General features: G+C 36.5%; 1 protein-coding gene across 2 annotated transcripts in view; it reads left to right on the plus strand.

Annotated features, from left to right (window-relative positions):
- The window catches only part of PXDN (peroxidasin), an 82877-nt gene that overhangs the window by 30387 nt on the left and 24659 nt on the right, over positions 1-27831 (plus strand). The window contains exons 4-14 of one of the 2 annotated variants that reach the window (XM_005487240.4): positions 3189-3260; positions 10771-10842; positions 11414-11485; positions 11975-12144; positions 13861-13978; positions 16035-16204; positions 17116-17388; positions 18674-18790; positions 19986-20144; positions 23186-23298; positions 24298-24454. In XM_005487240.4, the coding sequence (XP_005487297.1) occupies positions 3189-3260; positions 10771-10842; positions 11414-11485; positions 11975-12144; positions 13861-13978; positions 16035-16204; positions 17116-17388; positions 18674-18790; positions 19986-20144; positions 23186-23298; positions 24298-24454 (1493 nt within the window). The remainder of the gene's footprint in view (positions 1-3188; positions 3261-10770; positions 10843-11413; positions 11486-11974; positions 12145-13860; positions 13979-16034; positions 16205-17115; positions 17389-18673; positions 18791-19985; positions 20145-23185; positions 23299-24297; positions 24455-27831) is intronic. The other variant, XM_026793583.2, reaches the window with a different exon arrangement.

The raw sequence follows: 27831 nt of genomic DNA on the forward strand, positions 1-27831 counted from the left end.
ATGAGAGGTTGTGTTTGAGATTAGGTGTCATTTCCTTCCATACCTTCTGCCACTCTTGCTGTCTTGGCCATGTTACTTGGTCCTCTGGGCACCAGTGGTTCCAGAGCTCTTTTCTTTGCAATTCATGTTGCTGGTTCCACTGTCCTTCGTGTTCCTATGTAAACCTGTGTTTGGGTGTTTATTTACTTGTGAGATTTAATGCTGCAATTTGTTACTTTTTGCCTTTTTTCTCTCCAGTTCCAAACAAATATATCTGAATCTTACTTTCCTAGAATCATATGATTTTTAATATGGCCCATTAAAAAAAGAAAAAAAAGAACTCCCCAATAATATCCTCATAATCTAGCAGGCTTGTTAATTAAAGCTACTTTTTCTCCCAAATTTTCTTGTAACTGATTACCTATTTGTTCATTTCTGAAGTATATGGCCAGTACCTCTGATCTCTAGCAGCCTTGCTTGCATTTCTGGGAAAAAAATACTCTTTTATTTTTTTCTTTAACATTTCTAAAAATAGAAATTAATAAAATTAATAAAAATTGATATTAATAATTGTCCAAAAATAACTTAATGTCTTAATGGAATATATCCCTTTTCCATTTCAATCCACTGTTTATTCATCTCCTGTAAAATTCTAATATTCAGTTCTGTAAGAGAGCCTTTAGGTAAATTAAATGATAAATAATTTTTTCCCTCATTGTACTACATTTATTTTCAGATAATGTAACTGAGATAAATTTCGAGAATGTTAGTTAAAATTTAAGAATGTTTACAAAGCTTTACTTCTATAACACTGTATGTGCTTGCTAGCATTTTAGAGGGACAAATTTTTGTTGTGAATGATACTTATTTGTACTTTATATTCTGACATGTCTCTGTCCATTAGGCAAATAATTATATGTCTTTCTTTCTGTTGTCCTCAGTGAAATAGCTACAGTTAAATGGAAGTTTGGTTAACACATTTGTCATAGGATGTGTAGCCTGAGGTTACTGGGGTTTCTCTGTGAAGGGAGGATATGGTTGACTGAGGTTGGTTGAGTTTCCTGCAGCTGAGGGTTTTCTGGTCAGAATGGAAAAAAGCTTTGATTTAAAGCTGAAAACACCAAATAAAGGCTCGCTGCAGTGACTTGGTAAGAACTCCTAGAGCCTGCTCCCTTCCCTGCAGTATGCTGGTAAAAGTCTGCAGTACTACAGGCATTTTCCCAGTCTAATTCAACTCCGATTTTCACCCTCTGCCTCCTTCTGTCTGCAGAGAGTAAATGAATGTTATATGAATGGTTGTGGTAAAATTTTTTAAAAATCTGATGAATTCAGATTTTTTGAATAAAATTGTTGAAATGCCAGAAAGAGATGATTAACTGAGGGCAGTTTTCAAAACTGTCTAAGCCCACTTTGGTTCTCTGGTCTGACCTGAAGTACTCAGAAATAAGAGAGATTTCCACACTGCTAAGTGGAATTAAGTGTATTAAGAAAGATAAATAACACTTCAGCTGATCATTCCTCAAAATTTGCTAAGGAGTCAAAAGGTGTGTTTAAAATTCTCACAGGAAAATAAGATAGGAATTGAATTTCAGAGAGGACAATTAAGGAGAGAAAATTGTAATGACTGTGATCCTCAAATGAATTGGTAAATCTGAGCCAAAACAAATATTTTAATACTCATGAAATATTTTTTTTCAAATAGAATAAAAACCAGTTCCACATAAAAAAATCACTGTTTTCAAATGATTTTAAAAGTTTTTACAGTAATTTCACAAGGCAGTAATTTTTTTCTGGTTTTTGAATATTTTTAAAACCTCAGAAATTTTTATTTCCTTGTTACCTGTTCTTGGAAGAATTCTGCTTTTTTATTCAGATGTATATCTATGTTAAAAAAGCACACAGGAATCTCTGTATATTAACGTGGTGGATTGTCAGCAAGCAGTGCACTGGAAGTTAATTTAGATTCAAAGGAAGGATATTACTCCTTATTGTTCCCCAAAGTTGTCATTAGTTTAATATCAAATACCTACAACTTCTTTCCTTGTTAGGGCCTATTGTGAAATGTTGCCCATTGTCACATCAGTGTAAAAACTGCCACCACCTCCAGCAGAGCCAGTATTTTTTCTGTTGCACCAAAAGAAGTTTGCAATATTTCCAGTAAGTTACTGAAAACTGTAATAGAAAACCCAAAACCATTACTAATAAGATGCCTGCTAATAAAGTCATTTGTGGTACAAAGTGTCTTCATCCCCTTTCCATAGAAACCCATGCCTGATTAACTGAGTTTCAAATCATTTGTCAAATAATTGTGAAAAAGTTCTTAACCACAAACCTGTGCCTATCCTAACACAAAAAGAGTGACTGACACTGAACCCCCAAAGTATTTCATTTGCTGCCTCCATGCAGAAACTGCAGTCATCAGCTAAACTGTGTGATTTTTCTCCAATACCCCCTCACTAAACCATCCTTGCTGCTAAGAGCATGATGAACATGAGCACATACACTGATCCTTCCTGATTTATTTTAATTCCATAAAAAAGGTGTAGACAACACATATGATCATACTGATACTCTGCATGTGTATTTGTTTATTTTGTTGAGTATCAGTGGGGACCTAATGTCCATCTTCTGCACAGTGATAAAAAAAAAATATACAGTGCCGATTTATGGGTGTGATACCAGTATTATAACTTGTATTTTTTGTGAATATTCCAAAGGTGATACAGGCGGAGTTACAGAAATTTCTCACTGTTTGTTCTCCAAGTCCAGTAAAAGACCCACTCTATCCTAATTTGAATATTAGCACCAGTATTCAAATGAGTATTTTAAAGAAATCAAGAGGCCATCCCTGGTGTGTTCTGGTAAAGACACCTCTAATGCAATTCTGTCCCATTAAGTTGAATTTATTTTGACTTTTGGCAAACCAATCAAGAGAACAAGGGACAAAAATCCAGTAAGGTGTGCTATGAGCACTGGAAAGCCCAAGTCCATCCAGGTGTGAGCCTCAGGGTCTTCAAGGCCCCAGACTTATGTCATTTGGGATGAAATCTCAAGGATGGAATAATTTTATGTTTTTAGTTTTTGATTTGTATTTTTTTTTTCTAATATGTAGTTGAAAAACTGTCTTCACGTGTCAACTTAATTCTTCTTTTCCACCTTCATGTAGCTCTTGTTTGTGTACTAATATTACTGATTGTTTCTTGTTTCAGCTATTTGTACAAGAATGAAATCCAGTCAATTGACAGGCAAGCATTTAAAGGACTTGCCTCTCTAGAACAACTGTAAGTGCCTTTTCTCTTCTGTGCTGTCATCTCCATGGTCCCCCTGCAGAGGAAAAGTGCACGCCTTGATCCGTACATCCTACCTGCATGCTCTGCACGTCTGCACCCCTGGGTTGGGCAGAGAGCCCCTTAATCATTTGCATGTGAAAAAACCACAGTTGATCTCTGTGTCAAGTTCCTCATTTCTATGTTTGTCTTTTATTTGTGATTTGAATTCCTGATGTCCCTTTACATTGTTACATAGCTTTGACAAAGGAGAATTATTGTGGAAAATGTTGAAAACTAATGTGTATTGCTTAGAGATAGATTCTGCTTTAATTTCTGCAGGTTTTTATTATATCTTACTTCCTTTCACTGCAGCAGTTACTTTGTTTTATACGGCATAACTGAAGCTGAATTAGCCTCTGCAAGTTCAACCCTGTTTTGTTATACTTTGAAACAAGAATCGTTTTTAAAATAAAAACCTTGCTATAATTTATATGTGTTAATCATTGCCATATACAGATACAGATGTTTAAAAAGTAGGAAAGTTCATCATTTGCAATGTAGATATTTCAGTAATGTCCTCCAGACAGATCGATTAAAATCATACTTCTTTTCCTGGATAATGAAGAATAATTTCTACTGAAAAAGAATGAAAAATACAGTCCTAAGCATGACAAAACTCAGTTGTATTGATTCCATTAAGTTCAACTATGTTTTGTTGTATAATCACTGTAGGAGAGACATTGAATTGCTGGCGTGAGTCCAGAGAAGGGCAGTGAAGGGAGTGAAGGGGCTGGAGCACAAATCCTGTGAGGAGCAGCTGAGGGAGCTGGGCTTGTTTAGTCTGAGCAAAAGGAGTCTCAGTGGAGACCTCATTTCTCTCTACCCCTACTTGAAATGAGGTTATAGTGAGCTGGGGAGTGGTCTCTCCTCCCAGGTAACAAGAGGAAATGGTCTCAAGTTGCACCAGGAGAGATTTAGATTGGTGTTAGAAAAAATCTTTTCATGGAGAGGGTGGTAAAGCATGAAACAGGCTGCCTTGAGAAGCAGTGGAGTCACACTTCCTGGAAGTGTTCAAGAAATGACTGGATGTGGCACTTGAGTTCATGGTTTAGTGATGAACATGATAGTGGTGCTAGGTCAATGGTTAGACTTAAAAATCCTAAATGTCTTTTCTAGGCTTAACAATTCTGTTACTCTATGATCTACATTCATTGTGATAAGGTTTAGAAAAAGGAAAAAAAACTGTAACTGTGTAGTTGTTTCACAGTTTGACTACCAAATAACAGTAGCAAACCAATGAGTTCAGTAGTGTATAAATTGGGAGCTGAATATAAATTTTTAAACTGATGAAAGATATCAGTGTATTACAAGTGTTCTCATGTACCAGTTTCCTTTTTACTGTGAGCCTCTAATGGATATTAGTAGACACAGAGTATATATTAAATAAAATGACACTTTATATGGGTACAAAATCATACATGCTCCTTTTAGAGTGCAATGGATGCCTTTTGAAGGAGGAACTTCTATGTAAAACAGAGGTGTTAATTATAAAAAGTATTTAAATATGTAATTTTTTTTCCTTAATGCCTTTCTCTTCCTTCTCCTTTTACTCTAGAAATTATTACTGCACCATATTGACAGCAACTGGTAGGGCTTACTTGCATGCTAATAGCAATACATAATTTCTGTGTAGAATTTGGAATACCGAGGCCCATTTATTGAATTACTAATATTTCCAATAGAGTGTTCTTCCCCATGCCACAAGCCCCATATGTGCAAGTGGCAATATTTGTCCTTTTTTCTTGTGTTCTTTTTCCCTGTTGACCTATGTTATTACTGAAAAACATAAATCAGTTTGGAGTATTGACACCTTCTGAATGCTCTTCTCCACTACGTGGCAGTTAAGCCTCTCTGCCTACTGTGATATCACACGGTATCAGCTTAAGCTCAAAGTTTTGAGACATCCACATTATTCAGTATGAAACTGAGATTCAGGCTCAGAGCTCGAGTCTCATCTCCAGCTGGGAAGATTGGCTATGGAGCCTGGCAGAGTCACTGCTCATTGCCTGCCCTGTCAGCACCTGCAGCTGCTGGGAATGGGGGGCAGGTGCCACCCCACTGCCTGCATCAGAGCTCAGTGCCTTTTCGAGCTCCTCTGTTCCTCTCCTGAACACAGAGCTTGCCAGGAGGGAAAATGGGACTACATGAAGCCAGTAGCAAGCTCAGAAATAAATTCAATGGAGAGTAAGCTTTGAGATTTTTAGTTTAGGAGAGATTTGGCATTTACGCATCTTTAGCATAAAAATATGTTCTGACTCTACAGGTTCTGTTTTAGCACATTAGCTTTGGAGAAAAACTGCTGACAAGACAAGAGTTACCCTTGGCAAACAAGTTTCTAAGTGTCTTAATTTCAGTTTTGAACTGTATTGACAGTATTAACTCAATGTTTCTGCATTTGTGGTCTCTGTGGCCACAAGTTATTGAACACATTTTGCTACTGGTTGTGTTAACTCAGCCAAATGCTGTTCTCAGTGCTCAGCAGAGTTCTCAGAAGTCGACGCTGTGGACCACATTTCAGGGAATGAGTTGTTTCACAGCTATTTCTTGTACTCCAGTGAAGCAGAATTCAACTGATTGTTACTTTTTAAAAAATATCTGATCAGCAAAGCAAATATATTTTTGGTGATTGTTGTTGTTACCCGAAACTAAATGTAGTTAAATGTAACTAAATTACACTAACTAAAACCTAAATTTACTGTTGCATGTATAACGGACAAAACCCCCCAAGTGTTTACTACAGCTGGCAGGTTCCTCCTTAAACCTCTGAAGCAGAATTCTTAGCTGCTGATGTAGTCAAAATAGCTTTTCCTTTGGAAATTTCTGCCAAGAAAATAAGATCTTTGAATCAGATCTTGAAACCTGTTTGTGCTAGGGTAAATTCTGAAGAAAAATTGGTAGTTTTAGGTGCTTGAACACACTGAGCCATACATATTTCGTCAGCTAACTTTTCACCTGTGGCTGGGCATGAAGGGAGAGTGTTGATGAAAAGTAGCTGCTTAGTACCAGTTTAGACACTGTTAAATCTGCAGGACATATGTTTGGGTCTGGCAGAGAGAGCAGAGAGCTGCAGGAAACTTGCGTTTTTTCAGAGCAGCAGCCGGACAGCAGACAGAGCGCCCGAAAGGCAAGGAGGGCTGCCTCTGTGTGCCTGGGCTTACACAGCTGCTCTGTGCCTCTGTGCCTGGCCTTGACCGCTGAATCCACCTGAAATGGCACCAATACCCTGCGGGGGAGGTCATGAGTTTGGATCCCAGGATCTAGCTCTAAATGGAGTCCATTTCCAGATGTATATACATTGCTTTCCTTTCAAAGATCTGTCACATTTTTGAGATCTCAGTTTATGAGTTGTATATATCAGGGACAGAAAGTGTACTCCACTATTTAACTAGTGGTATCCCCAATTATTAATGGAATTATTTAAATCTGTTTACCTAATCCTAGTTAGGCATTTTCTTGTAACTTTCATATTAACATACTAATTTTGTTCTTTATAACCTGTTATTAGTTATGCTGTAGGTTATGTACACCTATACATATTTTTGGGGGAATTAATAGACAAAAACCTTAACTAACATATAGTGATACAGTTTGTTATATTAAGTATATTTCATTCAATTCAGTTTTCAGTGTTTTTGAAGTGTTGCTATTTATTTTCTTGTTTTATACTACAAGTTCCTGATTTTTGCATCTGACTCTATGTCAGATATTAGTTAATTAGTTAATAAACAAACAAAGGAACCCAAGAGGTATGACAGGGGTGTTGAGAAGTTAATCCTTATTATTCTACAATAAGATTAGCTAGGCACAACAAACTGGAAACAGATACTTGTCTAGCCTTATTTTAAAAGTCTTTAGTGAGGATTCCATAATCTCCTTAAGTATCCTGTTCCAGAATTTTATATCATTATCACAACGTACATTTAAATATTTTTCCTTGTGGTTTAAGGCTGCTACTTGTTGTCCCTGAGCAGGATAGCATCCTTGATAAATATGGAACATATATGTTTGGTCATTCTTTTTCAAATAATCAAAAGGGCAAACGTGCTGTTTAAATATTCATAACATGGATTATACTCAGCTAATGAGTATTTCCCCAAAGATGTGATGATGCTATTAGTAAAAGAACAACTGGCATATTTAATAAAAGTCCTCACCTACAAAAAATTCAAAGCTACATAAGATATAATCCAAAATTTAATGCTGTGAAAAATGTCACTGGGACTGAATTTTACAGTAATTTTTTGTCCTATGAGATTAATAATAAGAAATCTATACCATGCTTATTTGATAAAATCTTAATCTTCCTCTTGAGGTGTTTTATTTGGACTTTTTTTCCCTATAGGTATTTCCTTTCCTTCTATTTAATTCTTGATAGTGTTTTTAGAATTAAAAAGGACAGATATGTTGGTATTTAAAAATCACTCTTGCATGCTTTTTCTTTCAATTTCATTTTGAAAGTCTTTTTAATATCTAATTTATTACATGATACTACTATTTTTAATGCTTTGTACTCTGAACATAAAAGATGCCTATAAATATATGCTAGTGTGAGATTATTTCCTGAATATGGTTACCTTTAAAGTGAATTTTTAATCCAAGAAATTACCATATTAATTAAAATATTAAAATACCTTTACAAAACTTTAATGTGGTACATGGAATAAAATAATAGAAGTGATAAACCTAAGTGATAAAACGGGATTAATGTGTAGGTCATAATGCCAAGGATTTTTATGTTCTCTTTAGCGTAGACTTGAAATGCAATCTGGTTTCTGCATCTATTTATTTTGAATTACAAATTATTTTGGCCAGATATTGAATACCTTGTTCTATTAATAAATTGCATGATAAGTTGCTCAGGGTCTTTTTTAGGTCATAATTTAAAGACCTGCAAAGCCCAACTAATTTGTGTAGCCCAACTACTATGAAGCAGTTAAGAGTATTTTCCAGCTGGATTTCATGATTTGACATTTTTGAGCTAATTTAGACAGTGTGATATTTGATGAGATAAAGTTAGCTATTAAAATGTTCTTCAGCACCTGAATTATTGTATCTGCAATGGTGTGAGCTTGTAAACAAGGCAAGGTTTATAACAGAAATATTTTTTTTTAAATTTGTTTGGAAAAACAAGGTGACTTTTCAGGCACATATTGATTACATCTGTAATTCTAATAGTGAGTGCTAAACAGCCATTATGGGCTGGAGCTTTGAGTTTTGCAATGTATATACTACTTAAACTATCTGAGAGAAGTATTCTTTCTTTTTCTCTCTTTCTAATTTCACCCTGATTTGTGGCCCTGAAGAAGGGGTCGTGTGACTCAATGTATCTGCTTTTACCAATGTTATTTTTGTTCAAATAAGAGATGCCTACAAATCTTGCCTTGTCAATGCCAAAAAAGTACAGGAGATTAATTTATTTGGAATATTAAGAGATGTGTTTGTGAGCTGCTCATGAGGCATAAAAATGCAAGAAGAATTAAAAAAGTTAAAAAGGAAAAAATCACTGCTGCCTGCAAAAGAAGTAGTGTTTATAATTTTTTTCCAAAACAAAAGCTGCTTCAGAGATAACAAACACTACCTGTAGTTGTGCCTGGTTTTTCCCTTCATCCTTTTTCATGGCAGTGATCCCCACCTTGCCTTGCCCCTCCCAAATGCTGCTGATCCTGGAAGGTGGATGAGCAGAGCCCTGGCTCCTGGCAAGCAGGGCCTGCCCACCTCATGGCTGGGCCATGCCCAGTCCTTGTCCTGCCAATCCTTCCTCACTGAGGTGTCTCTCCTCTCTGCTGGCAAATCAAATGAATCTTGCAGGAAATATCTGCCTTTGAGATCTGTCTTTTTAATGTAGAAGAAATCGCTCTGTATTTTCAAAGGGGAGATGAAAACTGGCAGTCCCAGCAAGGTGATGCAGTTCTTGGTTCTTCATGCTAACAAGACCATGCTCTGTGCTCAGGACACTCTGTGGCGTTGCACTGGCAGTAGGCAGGCGTGACACCCCGATGTGCTTGATCAGGACACCCCAATGTGCTTGATCAGGCCCGTGCTGATTTATTGGCTTTTTCTGTGGTCCCCATTCACGTGACACCCCAATGTGCTTGATCAGGACACCCCGATGTGCTTGATCAGGCCCCTGCTGATTTATTGGCTTTTTCTGTGGTCCCCATTCACGTGACACCCCGATGTGCTTGATCAGGCCTGTGCTGATTTATTGGCTTTTTCTGTGGTCCCCATTCACTGCTCGCTGGCATCGCTTGCTGGCTCGCGCTTGTCCTGGGCGGCTGCCAGGCACGAGCCTGGCTCCCCCTGCACGCGCCTTCCAGGCTCCCTGCAAGGCTTGGCTGGATCCACCGCTGCTCCCGCTTTTCCCTCTGCACAGCCACCATCTGGCTCAGCATGGGCAAATCCCCATGTCCTCCTTGGCCTTGTCGTGCTGAGGGATTGGTGTTTCAGGAGACACTGAGCTCGGAGCTGTTCTCACTGTTTATAAAGGACAGGCTTTTTGTTCTTCGGACCTCAGTGATTTCTGTAAAAACACATGCTCCAGAGGTTCCTGAGTTTGTCAGAGGTCAAATACAAAACTTAAAGGGTTTTGAATACATTTGGATATAATCAAGATCCAAAGTCTATAAATCATTTTCACAGTTTCTTGTGCCAGTCTTATCCATACATCTTGTATTCTCATCTGCAAGGTTCAGGGGTAGCTCCACAAAATAGATGCTGGAATGATCCTACCTTTGCAGTCCATTTTCACAATAGTTACAGGTTAATAGTCTGGTTAATGGTCTTGTTGTGTTAACTTTGTCAATTTTACAGCATTAACAGCTGCCTAGATTTATTGTTGTGTAATGTTCATAGCTTGGCATAAGCATCAGGAGAGCTCAAACAGCACCAGTTGGTATGAAGCCCTTTGTCTAAAGTCAAATTAGTGAAACTTGGGTTTATATTACAAATTTGGTTTTGAGAACATTCACAGCTTTAAATGTTCATGGACTAGAGAAGATGATTTCTCAGTATCTTTTGAAATTTTCACTCATGGAAATGAAAACATTTGGCCACAAAAAATGTTACTGTGCTGGAAACTGTAAATGTTTTCTAAATAACCTCTAACATTTTTCCTATTAAAAAGAATAATTTTCTTTTTTTGATAAATTGTTTCAAGCATGCATACAATAAACATCAGAGTTGGCAAAATAGCATTCAAAGTATTATCTCCAAAATCTCCACAGCAATGTTTGGACTTTTTTGCTTATATACACACACTCTCAATATAGTGATCTGCAAATATGTCTTTGTCATGTCTTCTATTTCTCAGATTCAAGTATGAGATTCAGATGGTAACAGAAAAAAGCTGCTACATCACTATGGCCACTTAGATCTGTAAACATTATGGAAACAATAAGTTCTATAAAATATTTCACCAAGAAAATTATTTCAGTTTTTTTCTTTTTGTTTAACATATTTTCAGGTATCTGCACTTTAATCAAATAGAAACGTTGGAACCTGAATCCTTTACTCATCTTCCAAAACTTGAAAGGCTGTAAGTTTGTTTTTCTTGGGGTAAGAGTCGGAAGACAGCTTGCTTCCTTCTTTGAATTAAATCAAGCATTTTAAACTAAAATATAATATTTTTATCATTGCCATAGATGGTTTTGAATCAATTTTTTTTAACTGTAACTACTACATAGTCTTTCCAAGAGCACTTTGATGAGGCTGACCTTAGAGGCATGCAGAAGTGAGCATTGCCTGTGGTTTATTTTTCTTCTGCAAAACTACTTCCCAAAGATCTGTTATCAATGTTTGGCCTAAAATAAATGTTATGAATGAGGAACGAGACTATTTATTTAGGACCTTTTTAATTTCTAATTTGAAAGCTTATGAACTCCCTTTCTTGTAGTTATTTATGGCTTATTTTTCCCCACATGAACATACCCATGTACACCTTGGAGGCCACTTAAAAAATACCAGACAATGAGTTGCTGAACAGGTTCATTTTTTTTTCCTAAATTTTCTTAGATTAATTTCTCTTGAAAACCTTCCAGAAGTATGTAAATGAAATTAATGAATCACAAAATCTGAATTATTACATGCATATTTCTGTGTTTTAACAGGTTTTTACATAACAACAGAATAGCTCATTTGATTCCTGGAACATTTAGTCACTTAGAATCTATGAAGAGACTGTAAGTAAATTGAATTATTATTGAACTAATGAAATCTTAAATAACCCAATTAGAATAATTAGACTGTATCTTCTCTGCAATATTTATCTTCCTTGCAAATGCCTTTTATGGTGCAATTGTTTTAAATATTAATTTTTTTCCTAACTGTGCTCCAGTTGTTTATGTGCATAGATTGAGAACATTGTTTTATAACTATTTTCTTTAGTTACTGACTGAAGTTTATTTCCTATATTGAGATTATTTGTAATCATTGTTTTATAGACTAACTAATATACATAGACTGTCCTTTGGGCAGTAAAAATAACACACATTCTTCTAATAAAAACTGTCAGAATGCCTATAAGCAAGCAACCATCACCTGTATTGCCTGTTGGCCATTGTCTGTATTCCCAGATAAAGGCATTGCTCCATTTACAGAACCATGTTGATCCTTGAAAAAGATGGCTGAGTCTTGCTCACAGAGCTGTGGCTGCTCCTTGTTTTGTGCAGGCGCTTGGACTCCAACGCTCTCCACTGCGACTGCGAGATCCTGTGGCTGGCGGAGCTGCTCAAGACGTACGCGGAGTCGGGTAACGCTCAGGCGGCTGCCACCTGCGAGTACCCGCGCAGGATCCAGGGCAGATCGGTGGCCACAATAACGCCAGAGGAATTGAACTGTGGTGGGTTTGCCACTTCCTGATGGCTTATTTTTAATGCACTGCATGTACCTGAACTGTATTTTTTGGGGGAGTAAGAATTTGTTGTTCTGTTTATTAACACTGACCACCTCTGGATAATATTGGTTATTTCTAGAAATCTCTCCGCATTCCTTTACTGGTTTTGTGTGCTTTGTCGCAGACATCTTTTCATTAAAATCCTTTCTTAGGGTTTTTTCCTGCTGAAGCTGAGAAGTTTCAGCAACAGATGTAAACAATGGTTATCTACTGCTGTGAAATGCAGCAGGTGGATCCGTGATCGGTGTCCTGTGGATGTTTGGATTTACTGACCACTCACGGCAGAGCTGCTCTTTCTCTCTGTCGGGACACAGATCTTTGTTATTCATTCTTTTCTATTCTTAGCTTAGCTAGCCTTCTGAGAACTTTTCCTTCTATTTCTTTTTAGTATAGTTATGATGTAGTATATATAGCATAAAATAATAAATCAAGCCTTCTGAACATAGAATCAACATTCTCGCCTCTCTCTCACCCTGAAAACCCTTGCGACCACCGTCACAGTGCTTCTGACAGGATTGATTGCTTTTACCCTTCAGCCTATCTTTAATGAAACACATAATGAAATTTCCCCTTGAAGAATGAAAGGTGATTATCCTGAGGGAGTTTATTTTTCCCCTTTATATTTCAGTTCTAATCATAACAGGATTGTCAGCTAGGGTCTATGATGTTGTATTAATATTATTTGGTGTCATTTATTCCCTCCTATATGAGGGAAAGGAAAGAAAGAAGCTTTACTGAATTGCCCCTGATGACACAGTTCTGGCCTATAAAATTTTTGTTGATGTAGGAATTGGGGTTGGGCCACTAATTTTTTTTTTTACTCAGCTATGATTAATAGGAGTACCCCACGCAGGCACTGGAATCCTCTGCCACTGAGGATTAATGGAAAAGCACCTTTGTATTCCTTTTGTTTGTGTATATTCCTTCACCCTAGAGGTGCAAAAACTTGGCACCCTATGACCTTGCCCAATACCTCTTGTGTTCTGAAATCAAAATGCAGATTTCTCATCAAGCTATGGGCATTTGCCTGCCCACTCACATAATGAAGCCAAAGTATAAAATGAGTAAATTATCCTTTTGGTTATGTGTTGGATATAATTCTGATCAAGAGAACTATGACCATAAGCATCTACAAGGTTCTTGAAAAAGATAGTACAAAGGGAATTTGATGCAAGAATAATGCACATGGCATCCTACCAGCTCTTTGCACTTCTAAGGAGCCTGAATATGGAAACTGCAGGAAACAAGCTGTACAAATTATTCTGTGAGGCAGGTTAGGCACTGATACTTATCTGGAGGAAGTTATTTTAAATGGCACTTGTGCTTGCTGCTTTAAAGTTTTTCCTTCATAGGCAATTTGAATCTCTGTTCAAATAAATAAAACAGCTGCTTTAGAACCTGATACAAATTTGCACAATCTATTTCCAGTCTGCTGAAAGGTCCTAAGGAACAATGAAGGAGGTCAGCAATCCCACAGTCACTTTTGCACAGGGAAAAGTGCATTTAATCCTGACTAAGCATATACATATTTAGTCATACATATAAAGTCAAAACATTTGTGGAAAATATTTTTTGCAAGATGTGTGGAAATATTTTTATTTAGCAGTTTTTAGTAATTTTAAAATAAGTAAGAGTTCCTTGTATGTTTTATTGTTGATATAGAGAGGCCAAGAATTACATCAGAGCCTCAGGATGTGGACGTTACCTCAGGGAATACAGTGTACTTCACTTGCAGGGCTGAAGGCAATCCTAAACCAGAAATTATCTGGCTTCGAAACAAGTAAGTTTGAAAGAGGAAGAGAGAAACTTGTTGTAATTACATTTGCCTGTGGATGTGTGCATTTCTGGGTGTATGTCCATGTGCTATATATGGTAATATATGAAATAGTTAAAGCTAAAACATACTATAATTAAAATAAGCACATGAAGTAATGATGGCTCATAGCTTTTTATTAATATTTTTAAGCATTTAAAAGCTGGTAACTAGAAAGTATTTTTACTCTAGTGCAATTTGTAAGATCTTCAGCTGTAGTATACCTGCAAAGCTGCTCACACCTGTAATACTAAATCATTTATATCTAAGTACCAGGACATGTGGACATGTGTGTACAGTCTGTGGATTACTTAGCATTTGCATATGTTTTGGAGTGGAGCAAAAGATACTTTAAGGACTCCAGCTGGATACAATTAAAGTTTCAGAGAACTCTTTCTGGAACCCTAGCTCCTCAGAAGTATCTTCCCTCCAAGGTTGAGCTTTGTCCCAGGAGAGGAGAGAGACATCTGTTTCCAGCCTCCTCAAACCAGTACATGCAGGGCAGGCAAGTCTTTAGATCATAAGATTGCAGTGTAATTCAGGTTAGAGGAGGTCTCCAGTGCAGCCTTCTGCTCAAAGTAGGATTATAACAGGTTGCTTTATCCAGATGGGTCTTAAAAGCCTCTAAGGATAGAGATAGCACAAGGTGTCTGGGCAACCTACTGCATCCCTTTCCTTCACCACGTAGAAGATGGGAGAAGGTTCTATAGAGGATGATTGTCTTTACACAGCCCAAGGGCCATCCTGCTGCAGAGTTGCTGCTCAGTCTGTGCCCAGAGCCTGGCTCCCTCCAGCTGCACTGGGCACAGCTGAACCAGCCTTGTGCCAGCACATCACCCCCTTAAACTGGTGTGAACTTACAATGGACACGTGCACTGTGAGTTTACCATCAGTAAATTAGGCTTTGGTTTAATAATGCTCTTATACAAACCTGACCTGGAACATAAATTCCCTTACAGTTTCTTTAAAGAATTTTAATTAGTCAGTCGCAGATGAAATAGCATGCTTAGAGTCCTGGTTCTATATCTTTCTGCTGATGTCAGTGAAAACCCCTAGTGCAGCAAAGGCACAGCATTTATGGAGTATGTCAAGAACAGAGCCTTGAACTTGAATGGTATAATTATTTCTTTAAAATTTTCTCTGGCTGAAGTATTTATAATATACAAAGAAAACGTATTCAGAATACACATATGAGTTTTAAGAAGAAATTTGAGCTTGGGGTGAGAGATTATTGACTCTGGCTTGTTTCCTGGCTGCATGAATGAGAGCAGAGCTATTTGCAAGGTAGTTGAATATGGCAAGATTTCAGTCAAAAGCCATCAGCCTGTTGAGCAGTATGTTGAATAGATAGATCAGTAGGCTGGGCTTTGTACATACGAGGCGTGATCTCATCCTTCCTCTGTGCTTTCTTCATTATGTAGTGAGGGGTGGGCTGTGAAAAAGTTCCTTTAATAAAACCCCCTAAGATTTCTTAGGTTGCATCACAGAAACTTTTCATCCATGACCTAACCGGAAGACCTGACCTCAACTTATATTTTAAACCAGTACAAAGTATAATCAAGTTCATTAGTGCTTCTTGAACAATCCAGGCAGAGCTTGGCACAAAGATGGTTTTATAGCAACTAACTTCTCTCCTAGCGGAAAGTACCTTGAATATGAACTTGCATGACTTACTTCCAGTAGAAACAGTTTTAATTGCTTTGCTAACTAGAACAGCCTTTTAAAGACCAGGTATGTGTATTGTTCACTCTGTTTTTTTTTTCCCTGTAAGCTATTCCTCATAAATTTATTTTAACTTTTCATTTTGAAGATGCATTACTTGCATAAGCAAAACAGTTTCATGATTTGTTTTTTCTCTTCTTCTCTTTAGGAGAAAATGTAAAGTTCCATTATTTTTAACAAAGTAAAAAGTTTTTTTCCCCACAAGTTACTTTGGGTAATTTATCTCCTGGGTTTTATTATTTGGCAGTTTTCTGCACTTGTGATTTAAAGGTTTAACTCTAGCAGATCCTTTTCTTCTCAGTAATGAGCTCAGTATGAAAGAAGATTCCCGTCTAAACTTGCTAGATGATGGCACGTTGATGATTCAGAATACTCAAGAAACAGACCAAGGCATTTACCAGTGCATGGCAAAAAATGTGGCTGGAGAAGTGAAAACTCAGGAAGTTACTCTTAGATACTTTGAGTCTCCAGGTAAAGAACATTAGGTTTGAATTTTACATTCAGATAGAGAGTTGTTTTGATAATAAGATTGCTAAAAAATAAAATGCTTTGGCGCTTGATATGTAAATTTGTTGGGCTTGGGCCTCTTAAGACTTAGATCATGAAGATATCCTTAGAACAAAAATACAACTCAGCTGGTTAATTAATATGTTTATTGTAGTATGCAATTTTTATAATAGTCTTGTAGGCTGTAGAAGGGTTAGGAGAAGAGGCTTTGCATTGCAACATTTCTCAATGCTGTAACGTTCTCTCTGGATACCAAAAACCACAAGCTGATCAAGCCATTCATGGAAGCTTTGGCACACTCTATGCAGCCATCCTTGCTCAAGAACCTTTTAGCTCTGTCTAGCCAAGGCCTCATATTTGCAAGGACTAAATTCCTGTCCAGGACTGTAATGTTTTTAAAACGTGGTCTTTGCTGTGAGAACATTTTGTTTTGACACACAGCACCAGGTAAACTTAAAATATCACTGCAAATTACTCATGTACTTGAGAAAGGTTACTTAAAATGTGGCTTAATCAGTTTTGGCTTTTGTGCACTTACAGCAATTTTTAGCCTGTTTGTGTTTTGGGTCTCAATGTCCATGACTCTGAAGAGACTTTTATAAACATCAGCATAGGAGAGCAAAATGTTTGAAAATTGTTTTAATGGGAGTTGAGAAAAAAATTTCAGAGCAATTATGAGCTTTTGTTTTTGTCTATTGGTATCTGCAGTTAGATTAGACTTAAAGCAAGGCACAGCGTTTGCGCCAAGATTAGAGGTATCCTAGAGCCTATTAAAGCTCTAGGATAACTGTGTGTCCCCAGTTATAGACTATATTTGTCTAAATTAGAGCTGTGCAAGCTTGAAGCTGTATTTAGGCATTGCTGTTTCCTCACAGCCAGGCCAAGTTTTGTGATTCACCCACAAAACACCGAAGTGCTGGTTGGAGAGAGCGTTACCTTGGAGTGCAGTGCAACCGGGCACCCTCAGCCACGAATTACCTGGACCAAAGGTGACAGAACCCCGCTACCAAATGACCCTCGTGTCACCATAACTCCCTCAGGAGGACTTTACATACAGAACGTGAAGCAGGAGGACAGTGGCGAGTACACCTGTTTTGCAACTAACACCGTAGATAACATCCACGCCACTGCATACATCATAGTCCAAGGTAAATAATGTTAAACTGGGAGAGACATACTACTTGAAATTGTGGGGATTTGTCTTTTCTTCTGAGCTGACTGAGCCAAACTAAAAACATAAGAGTTTTTACTTCTAATTGCACTATTGTAGTTCATGGGGAAGTTGCTATACATTTCACACAGAGTAAGATATTACTTACTATTTCCCTGAAAATTATGTTTCTGATTATTATCAGAAGGTTAACGTTTTCAAATGTTAATTTCTTATGTTTTGTTTGCATGGAGGAACAAACAAACATTGTCAAATTTTTTAATGATTAAATATTTTCTGTAACAGGCAGAAATGCTAGAGATTAGAATTTGTGCCTGGAGAACTAGAAATGGAATTTTGAATACAGATCTGTGCCACTTTTCTGTTGTGGACACTTCAGGGAATGTGGAAACAGTTTGATAGAAGCTATCATTCTGCCAGCTGAGGCATTAGTACAGCTTTTCTGCAAAGCAAAAGTCAAAGTACTCTAACTCGTGATTGCAATAATTTTGATATTGCATGTCAATAGTGTGATTATAAAGTATTTGAAATCAACTATCAGAAGTCTCCTGTGTATATAGATAATATTTTTTGCAAACACTTTCATGCTGTGACTTTTATTTACAAAATACTTTAAGTAACCTTTAAATTTGTTTGCTTCTGTTCTCATGTTAAAATCTTTAGTTGGCAAACAGTTAAGATTGCAAATACCTTTTTAATGAGTTCTAAAGCTATACAAAACAACTTCTCTGTGTGGTTTGTTCATTTATTACCAGTGGTTCATTGCATTTTGAGAGCTGAACAAATACTTTTCACACAGTGAATAGTTAGTGCACAGTGCTACTGCCGAATTTGCCCCACGCTCCACTCACTGCTTTCATGGAAGAAAACAATCAGCTCAAGAAGGTTTTGATTATGTTACTTTTTCTTCACAATTTAACTGGGAAGTTTTGAGAGAAAGAGAAGATAATATTATTAATCCAGGGAAGACTCTATGTTTGATTCTACAAGTTTTACTGCACCTCTTATTTTGGATCTGTCACAGTAGATCCCACATGCCTTCACTGATATCAGGGCCAGGTTGTGAGAGAGATGTTCATTTTGCACAAGTGGCTGCCCTAACTCTCTTCTCTCTGGCGGTCACAATATAAAGAATTCCATTAGAGTCTGTCTTCCCACCAATATGAGCTATTTCAACTTACACAGGAAATAGCATGCAATTAGTATTTAGTAATGCATTTTTCAGTTGTCTTTTTGAAATGGCTTTATTTCCTCCTCTGTAGCTCTACCTCAGTTTACTGTCACCCCACAAGACAAAACAGTGATCGAGGGACAAACTGTTGACTTCCCTTGTGAAGCACAAGGTTATCCCCAGCCTGTTATTGCCTGGACTAAAGGAGGTAAGTGTGTTCCATTCTTACTTTTGAACTACTAGGATAGTCTAGCAGTCATATTGGAATCACTTCTTTACTGAAAGGAGCTGCATGTATTTGTTTAGATGCTTCAGTCTCTGAAGGAAACAGAGTTCATCTCTTTCTCCTTTAGCTGGGTAAGGCAAGGTATCCCACAGGAGATAGCTGCTCAAGCATTTTTCATTATTAGGTAAAAAAGAGTCACTAAAGTATGTGTCCATAATAGGTTCCTAATAATAAATGTTTAAGAAATAAATATGAGGCAAAGTACATGTAGCAATATGTATCAATGCAGAAGAAATGGAGATAGCTGTCATTAACTGGAGGTCTGAAATTAAGTGGGATGTGCTCTCTTCAGGAACCAGAACTGTCCAGCCTGTACTGTACCAGCATCTCTGTCACTTAACTTGACAGAAACAAGGGGGTGCACTCTGCTGACTATTTTATCAAGTTATGGCTCTAAAGGCCTTAAGCCAAATCTATCAGGAAGAAATATTGTAGTGGATGTTTTATCAGTAAGTAAATTAAGTAAAAATTCCATTTGATTCGAGTGAAAAAACTCTAGCGAGCTAAATAACTCTTAGGAAATTCTAAATTTTCATACATAAAGCAGATTCTTAACAAATTGATCATCATTTTGATGCCGGTAATGTCCCTGCTTCTCTCTCTGCTTAGACTGCTCCAATCAAATGAAATGTTCAGAAAGAAAGATAGACACTGATTTAAATCCATTTTTCTTATATTACGTTTTTTTTCAGGACCCTGTCTATATTTCTGTGGATTATCTAGGCCTAGGCCAATGAGATAAATTGTGTCTTGCACACATGGCATAATATGATACGAGCAGTAACACATGTTGGTGTTTTTATACCTTCTCATTTGTATGCTTTAGCATGCTCCTTAAAGAAAAATATTTATTTCTACCATAAACAGAGAAGAAATAAGAATTATGATTGTGTGCATATGCATAATGTGTTTGCTATTCATGTTTATCTTCTTAGAAATAAAGATTTCAGACTTCTTTTCTTGTTTGTTTTGGTTTTGATTTTTTTTTTTTTATTTTAAGAAACTTTAATATTTTCCGGTGTTTTATCAAATTTAAAACCTGGGTTTCCATTTCTTGAACACAAAGGAAAAATTCTTTGTTGCTATAAAGAGCAAATGGTGTTGTTGTGTGTTTCAGGAGGCCAGTTGTCTGTTGACAGAAGACATTTAGTTCTCTCCACTGGGACGCTGAGGATTTCCAGGGTTGCTCTGCATGACCAGGGGCAGTATGAATGCCAAGCTGTCAACATCATCGGATCCCAGCGCATCGTTGTGTACCTGACTGTACAGCCCAGAGGTACAGCCCATGCACATACAGCTGCTGGGAAGGAAAAAAAGAAAAAAGAGAAATATTTAAGCTTACATGAAAATACACAGTACCATGTGTGATTTTTTCTGAGTATATCTCCTTGTGGATCCCAGCTGGTTTCCAACAAATAACATGTCTGGACATTTACCAGTATTTGTGCAGGGTATCATTCCTTTAGAGCAGTCTGTCTTCTGGGAAAGAGGTTTATCTGATTTACTTTTTTTTTTTGTAAGAAGTGGAAGTTTGCTTTGAGGATGACAGTATTCCTATGCATTGGAAAATATTTTATTTTGTGAAAAGTCTAGTTTCCAATGAGGCTCTATAATATTAGTCAAGTGGTGTTATTGACATAATGTTTCATGTCCAGAAACAGAACACTTTCTTTTACAGAAGCAGAATGAACTTCACTAAGAAAAGTCATTCTTTGTACTGAAGATAAAACTAATACAAAAGAAAGTCCTAAAACACGAACCCCAAACTCCATTTTTATGCTTTTTTTTCAATTAAACTCCAAGTAAGTTACTTCTAGGATAAATTATAATCATATTACCATTCATAGTTTATTTAAGTACTTTGATGTTTAACTGAATTCAAGGAGATAAAACATGGAATTCAAAACATTTCTTTTTACTGACCTAACTTAAAACTGTATACTAGTAAAAGGGGCTCAAATGAGCTTAGAAGTTTGTCAGAAAAAAAAATTCTATTGATTTTTTCTTAGTTAAGAGAAGTATTAGGAGATAGATTAATCAAAATTGAGATTTTTTTTCTTTTCCTATATAAAATGTTGATTAAAATAATATAAAACAAGTATCAGTTTTAAAAGTTTTTATAGCTTTCTAGCAGTGTTAAATTTCACTGGACTTGGGTAAAGTTTAATAAAACAATTTCTGTGCAAGTTTGGTTGCAAAATTCAGTCAGATAGTAAATGCAAGATTAAAGGCAGAATATGTAGCATGAAATTGGAGCTCTCCACAGATTATTAGCAATGCTGTTTTCAATTGTGCGAGAAGAGAAATTTTCTTCTTTTGGGCTTCTAACAAAAGGGCTGTTCATCTGAGGAATGTTTAGTCATTGGTCACTGTGGTTAAGTCAGTGTTAATAAACACAGATTAATGGTCCAGGTCTGTTTGCTGGCATGACTCAGCTCATATCCACAGAGCTAGACTCTCTTACCTCCCAGTGCTGGACACCTGTCTCTGGATGCCTTATTTGAACTGGTTTCTGGTCTTTAGAGGCATTTATCTACAGTTTAACAGTAGGGCCAGATTTGGTTAGTAATATAAATGACTGCAATGGAGCCACATACTTCTCTGTAAAAGCACAGCCTCCAACCTCTCCCACTCCGCCCTAAATATCAGTATCATGACACGAGTAACATTGCAGTGTATGTTACAGCAGAAGTAGAATTCTTAATGTCTTCATAATCTTGTATGTTCTTCTTATGATGGTATCTGAGTGCCAGGCATCAGTTTGGATTTGAAGAAAATTACAGTTTAAAATCACATTAATTGTATATACAGTGGATTTAGGTAACAGTGTACTCTGTCCCTAGAATTGAAGCTGATTTTTTGGTATTTTAAGGGCTGAGGCTTATAGGTGTCATGGAGGTGGGAGCTATGTCAAGACTCAGTGCCTCAGCAAGTCTAGCTGAGAGACTCACTTGACTGAGTTGTAGAAGGCTTTGCTTTTGTCATCTGAGAAAGTGCAGTTATCGCTACATAAAAAAATTAAAACCACAAAAAATAAAGATGACAGGTTAATGCAGTATTCATTCTGATGATTTTGTACAGGTTTAGCTATTAACAGAAATTATTTTCAGAGCTCTAAATTAATGGAACTTAAGTGGTTTTGACAACTACTAGCCTATTATGTTAGAAGTTAAGAGTACTTTAAGATCATCCTGTAGCAGACATCACAAATAAGGTCATAGATTCATTAAGTTTGGAAAAGACCTTTCATGAAATCCAACTGTCAATGTAGCACTACCACCATGTTAACCATTAAACCATGTCCCTAAATGCCATATCCACACTTTTTTTGAACACTTGCAGGGATGATCGCTCTACAGTTTCCCTGGACAATCTGTTCCAGTGCTTGACAGCCCTTTCTATGCAAAAATTTTTCCCTATATCTAATCTAAAGCTCCTCTGGTGGAACTTAAGGGCATTTCATCTTGTCCTGTCACTTGTTACCAGCCCTTCTCTGGACATGCTCCAGCACTGCAATGTCTTTTATGTAGTGAGGGGCTGAAAGCTGGACACAGGACTTGACATGGGGCATCACCAGTGCTGAGTACAGGGGGACAATCCCTGCCCTGCTCCTGCTGACCACACTATTGCTGATACAGGCCAGGATGCCGTTGGCTCTCTTGGCCACTTGGACACACTCTGGCTCGTGTTCAGCTGCTTCAACCAGCACCCTCAGGTTCTTTTCCATGGGGCAGCTTTCCAGACACTGTCCCCAGCCTGCAGCTCTGCAGGGGTTGTTGTGATCCAAGGGCAGGACCTGGCTCTTGGCCTTGTTGTGCCTCACGCAATTGGCCTCAGCCCATTTATTCAGCCTGTCCAGCTCCCTCTGTAGAGTCTTTCTACTCTCCAGCAGATCAACACCCCCACCCAACTTGGTGATGTCAATGACCTTGCTTAGGGTGCACTTCATCCCCTCAGCCAGGTTATTGATGAAAATATTAAACAGGGCTGGCCCCAGTACTGAGCCCTGGGGAACATCACTTGTTACTGGCCACCAAGTGGGTGTAACTCCATTCACTACTGTCTCTGGGCCTGACCATCCAGCCAGTTTTTTATCCAGCAAAGAATATACATCCACACCGTGGGAAGGTAGTTTCTTCAAAGAGAATTTAATCCCTAAAATGAAGTTATAAGCAACTAAAAGCATGCAGATAGAATCATGTAATAGATTAAAAAATGTTCAGTAACTGATAAAATCAGAGTGCTGACCTATTTTTTGATTGTCTTTTGCACAAGTTGTATTTCATAATTTATCAGTGTATCATTTGGCTTTTTTAGTGACTCCTGTATTTGCCAGTGTTCCCAGTGACATGACAGTGGAGGTGGGCACAAATGTGCAGATCCCATGCAGTGCTCAAGGAGAGCCAGAGCCAGTCATTACATGGAATAAGGTACTAAATATTACATAATATGCATGTACTACATATTACATAATACACAGTTATTGCAAAAAGGCAGCGGCCTTTCCATCTCTTTATAATCAACTATTGAAAGTGCATATTGCCTAATTATTGCTTCCTGTGGTATCTGAAAACATTACCTGAAGTCCAGTCAGTAAGTATTTAATACAGAGCATGCATATAGATACTAAACTTGAATTTTATATAGATAAATTTACATATGTAGTTATGCAAATTACTGTGCAGACCACCTAAAATTCATAATGTATATCTTAAAAGGTCTGTAGTCAGTGACAGTTCTTTGTGAATAGCCTACTAATTTTCACACTTTCAATGATATTTTTGATATAAAACAATAAGAAATGGTGTATTGAAGCCATTTGATACTGCTATGTTGAGACCAACCAGGAGAGGCTTTGGTAACTTTCTGGTAACCTCTTTGTGGCTTTGATTTCCATTCATGTAATAATTTCTATATCAAACTACAGAGTATTAGCAGAGTTACCAGTGAATTAATGAGTTGCTGATATTGATATTCATTTTTTCTGATTATATTCTTCAATTAGTGAATATTATAAATTTACTCTAATGAACCTTGAATAGCTTCTAAATATGTAGCACATGAAGAACTGATATACATCAAGCTCTTGAGATCTATTTCAGTTGGTTAATTTTGAGAAAAATAAAATATGTGTGTTTTCTCAAGTGTTGTTATCTTATTTTTGGGTCATAGATCTTATGTGGTGAATGCCTATTAAAATATTTTGATTTGTAATAATGAGTAATTTTAGAGGTAAAGAAATATAATGTACATTTTAGAAGTATGTGTGATTTTTCTATATAAGCTTATTTAAAACTATCTGACTGTGAATTTGGCATACAAAATAAAAATATAAAACAAAAAATAAAAGCAGAAGAGAAAAAAGTGACAAAAAATAATGTATGAAAATGAGTGTTTTTTGATTAAGTCAACTTTGAGCTTTCCTGTAGGATGGAGTGCAGGTAACTGAGAGTGGAAAGTTCCATGTTAGTCCGGAGGGATTTCTCACCATTCGCGATGTTGGCACAGCCGATGAGGGGCGCTACGAGTGCGTGGCCAGGAACACCATTGGATACTCCTCTGTCAGTATGGTGCTAAGTGTAAATGGTAAGATACACGACTCAGTGTGACTTAGATTATTAGTTTTAATAGATTAATAGTTATTAATCTATTTTATTAAGTTTTTATACTTAGTTATTAAGTTATTATACTTAGATTAATAGTTTTGTCTAATTATCTAACATGTAAGTGAAACAAAGTTGTCAAAATACTAAATGAGTTATTTTATTCATGTGTCTATTTTCCTCCCATGATTCTTTTTTTCCCATATTTTGCTAAGATGGTAATATCATAATAGGAATATCTCTGGGTGTTAAGCTCCAAAACCAGCTATGCTTTGGGCTCAAGTTAATCTTTCAACTTTCTTCTTGAAATATTATTTAGAGCTTTTAGAATTTGCTAGTCAAATGTCCAGTCTAAATTTTAGAAATAACTTGACTAATGTCTTCTGGCATCTTCAAAGGGACACTTACAGCATGTCATTGAAAATTAGGCTGCAACTATTGCAAAACAGTTCAGGAACGTCATACAGACCTCAAGAAGCTAAAAGAGAAAACAGAAAGAAAAGGAAAATATTTGATCTTGTTCTAATTATTTGAAAGTAATAATGGCAAATAATAGTTGTCAATTATTACTATGTAATAAATGGCAATAAAGCAGCAAAAGAAGCTAAGGAGATGTATTTGCTACAAAGATTGATCCTAGTGCTTTTCTGACTCATTGACTAAACTGATTTTTCAGTTAAATTTTGATGGAAAAATTAAAGAAATGGTATGATTTCTGTGTCTCAGTAGGGAATATGAGACAATATTTTCGTATCTTCAAAAGATTAGTATAGAACATAATTTTTTGGTATTTTGAAGATTAGTGTGAAGATATCTTCAATATATTGGATATTATTTCCCAGTGTTATTTGGGATGTTGTGTATTTTGTTTACTAAATTGATAAAAATGTATCTCTGATTTTTCTAATGTATTGTTTGCCACAGTATCAATAAAACTACGATGTTACCTGTCTTAGGTTGCTTTTAATATACTTTTATATTTTCTTCTATGAAAAATATTTTTTAGTCTGTGGAGATTATTCAGAAGAGAAAAATTGTAGGGCTGAGAATCATTCAGTGATAAGTTTCCACCTACATGTATGAAGTAGAAAAGGAAAGAAAGTCTATGAAAATCAGTTCATTTGGCTACTCTGGAGATGCATAGCTAAACCACATTTTTGTTTAGGAAAGATTAGCTAGTTCTCAAGTCACTAAGAGTGCTGAAAAATGAAACCATGAGATGAAATAAAACCCCTGTGGAAATGGGTTTTATTCACTTAGTGCGGGTGTAAATTGATCCTTCTCATCTGCTGAAATCAGCAAACTACAAAACTACTTATTAGCTGATTTCCAGTGAATAATTGTAATATGGGTAATTTCTTTTAAACTATAGCATAAATAAACCTAAATTTAGTGAAACTACACTTAATTAATCTGCATTCCATCTGAAGCCATAAATGAAATTTCTCCTTCAAACTAGTGGGATATAAGATGCTGTTTCACTGTGGCTGCTTTAAAAGCTGATGCTGTAAGACAATCAAGGAGGACAAGTGGACAGATTTTAAGTACTGGTTAATTGCTGAGTAGATTGTATTTATAATAGCATAGCCAGAAATTACTAAAAACTTGCTTGCCATCATTTCTTTTAAACATTATTTTATGAATGTTTCTAAATCAAATGACTTTCCTAAGATTGAGACCAAATAAAGGCAAGTGTAGAGAAGCTGTGAACAGGTTTTGCTGACTGTGTTGGATAATATTTTAAAGATGCTTTCCTTGAGCCATTTTCTTCTGTCCTTTTCCATTGTTTTGTAGGAGTCATTCCCCCTCCCTGCCCAAATTTATAAAAAAGTATTGTGGGAGACTCTTACAAGGAGCTTTAACTTCTAACATTTATCAGTCTAAAAAAAGAACTGCTAGCAATAAATAATCTAAACAAAAATCAAGTGCAGAAAAGTTAACATCTGACCAAGGTTTATAATTCAGCCCACATATACCATTAATCAGAAAGATAGCCCTGCAAGTAAACACGAAGTTTACATCTAATGTAGACAGCACTGAGGAGGGTAACCAGCCACTGGATTTCTAAAGACTGCAATTTTGCATTGTTTACATCATTCAAGGCACACAAACATGCTGAAACAACTGAAACTTAAGATTTAAACCTGTAAATGCCATTTCTTCCTAAAATAAGTAGCTTATCTGATAGTGTTTCTGTGTGGTTGCTATTGAAAATGAAGCTGTCAAGCAAGTACAGCTGGTAATTAGGATGGATCAGGGACTACTGCCCTCAGGCAGTGTGGAAAGGGTCAGCTGATTTTGGATGCTGGGAATATATTGCCAAAAGCCTGAGATGGCCTCAGGGCACAGAAAGGGGCTTCATCTGCAGCTATAGAGTTCCAGAGACTGTTTTATTTGATGGTATAGATGGTTAAGTTTGATTAAGTGGGTCTAGACTATGAAACTCATGTAGAGACAATTTAAGCTGCCACTTAGGAAGGAATAATGAAAAGTTGCATAGGGAAAAAAAAAAAAAGAAATAATGCAAAGCTTATAAACAACAGTTTTTATGTCAGATGATTTTGTACATCTGCTGATTTTATACCAGTATATTTGCTTTGGACTTTTTTCCTGCTTTACCCTTCTTCCTGTGTGACTTCTCCAATCTAAACACACTCTGGAAATTGTTAGCTGTTACCCCTGGATCTGGTAGTTCTTAGTTTACACTGAAAGGAAGGTTATTAGTCCTGCATAGTTTGTACAAACATCCAGCTTCAACAAAGCACTGTATAAAAAGGCCTATGCGTTATTGAGTTTCCAATGTTGTATATGGTTGTTAAATAGCATTTAAGCATTTGAGGTTTAATCTAGTATTAAAGAGATAATTGTAAAGTAAATTGATAATTGTAAAATAGGAAACAAAAAATTGTAAATAGACAATTGTAAAGTAGGAAAACAAGTAGTGATCTAAATTAAAAAAATTTTTACTGCCCTCTAAAGTTAATCTGCATTGCTTATTATACTGAGACCAGGAGAAGAATAATGTTAATTTATGTTCATTCAATGATGTAAATTATGCTCATTATGTACCACTTGCAGCACATTCCTGTAAGCCCTTTAAGTTCTTACATTGATTTCAATACAAATTCAGAACTAGCTGAAATCAAAGGGGAAATCTGCATTGATTTCAGTGGTTGTAGATCAGACTTTTGATACCAACACCTGAAACCTTTAATACACCAGAAAAAAACCCTTAATAATTAATTTTTGATTTGGACATCTGCATTTGAAATTGTAGGTCTAATTAAGGGACAGGTAAACACTGTATGCATTTATCTTTATCTTGGTTTTGAGTTATAAGCTAGATGACTTTTAAGCTTA

The sequence above is a fragment of the Zonotrichia albicollis genome, chromosome 3, assembly GCF_047830755.1.
Source record: "Zonotrichia albicollis isolate bZonAlb1 chromosome 3, bZonAlb1.hap1, whole genome shotgun sequence".
In the NCBI taxonomy this organism is placed as follows: Eukaryota; Metazoa; Chordata; class Aves; order Passeriformes; family Passerellidae; genus Zonotrichia; species Zonotrichia albicollis.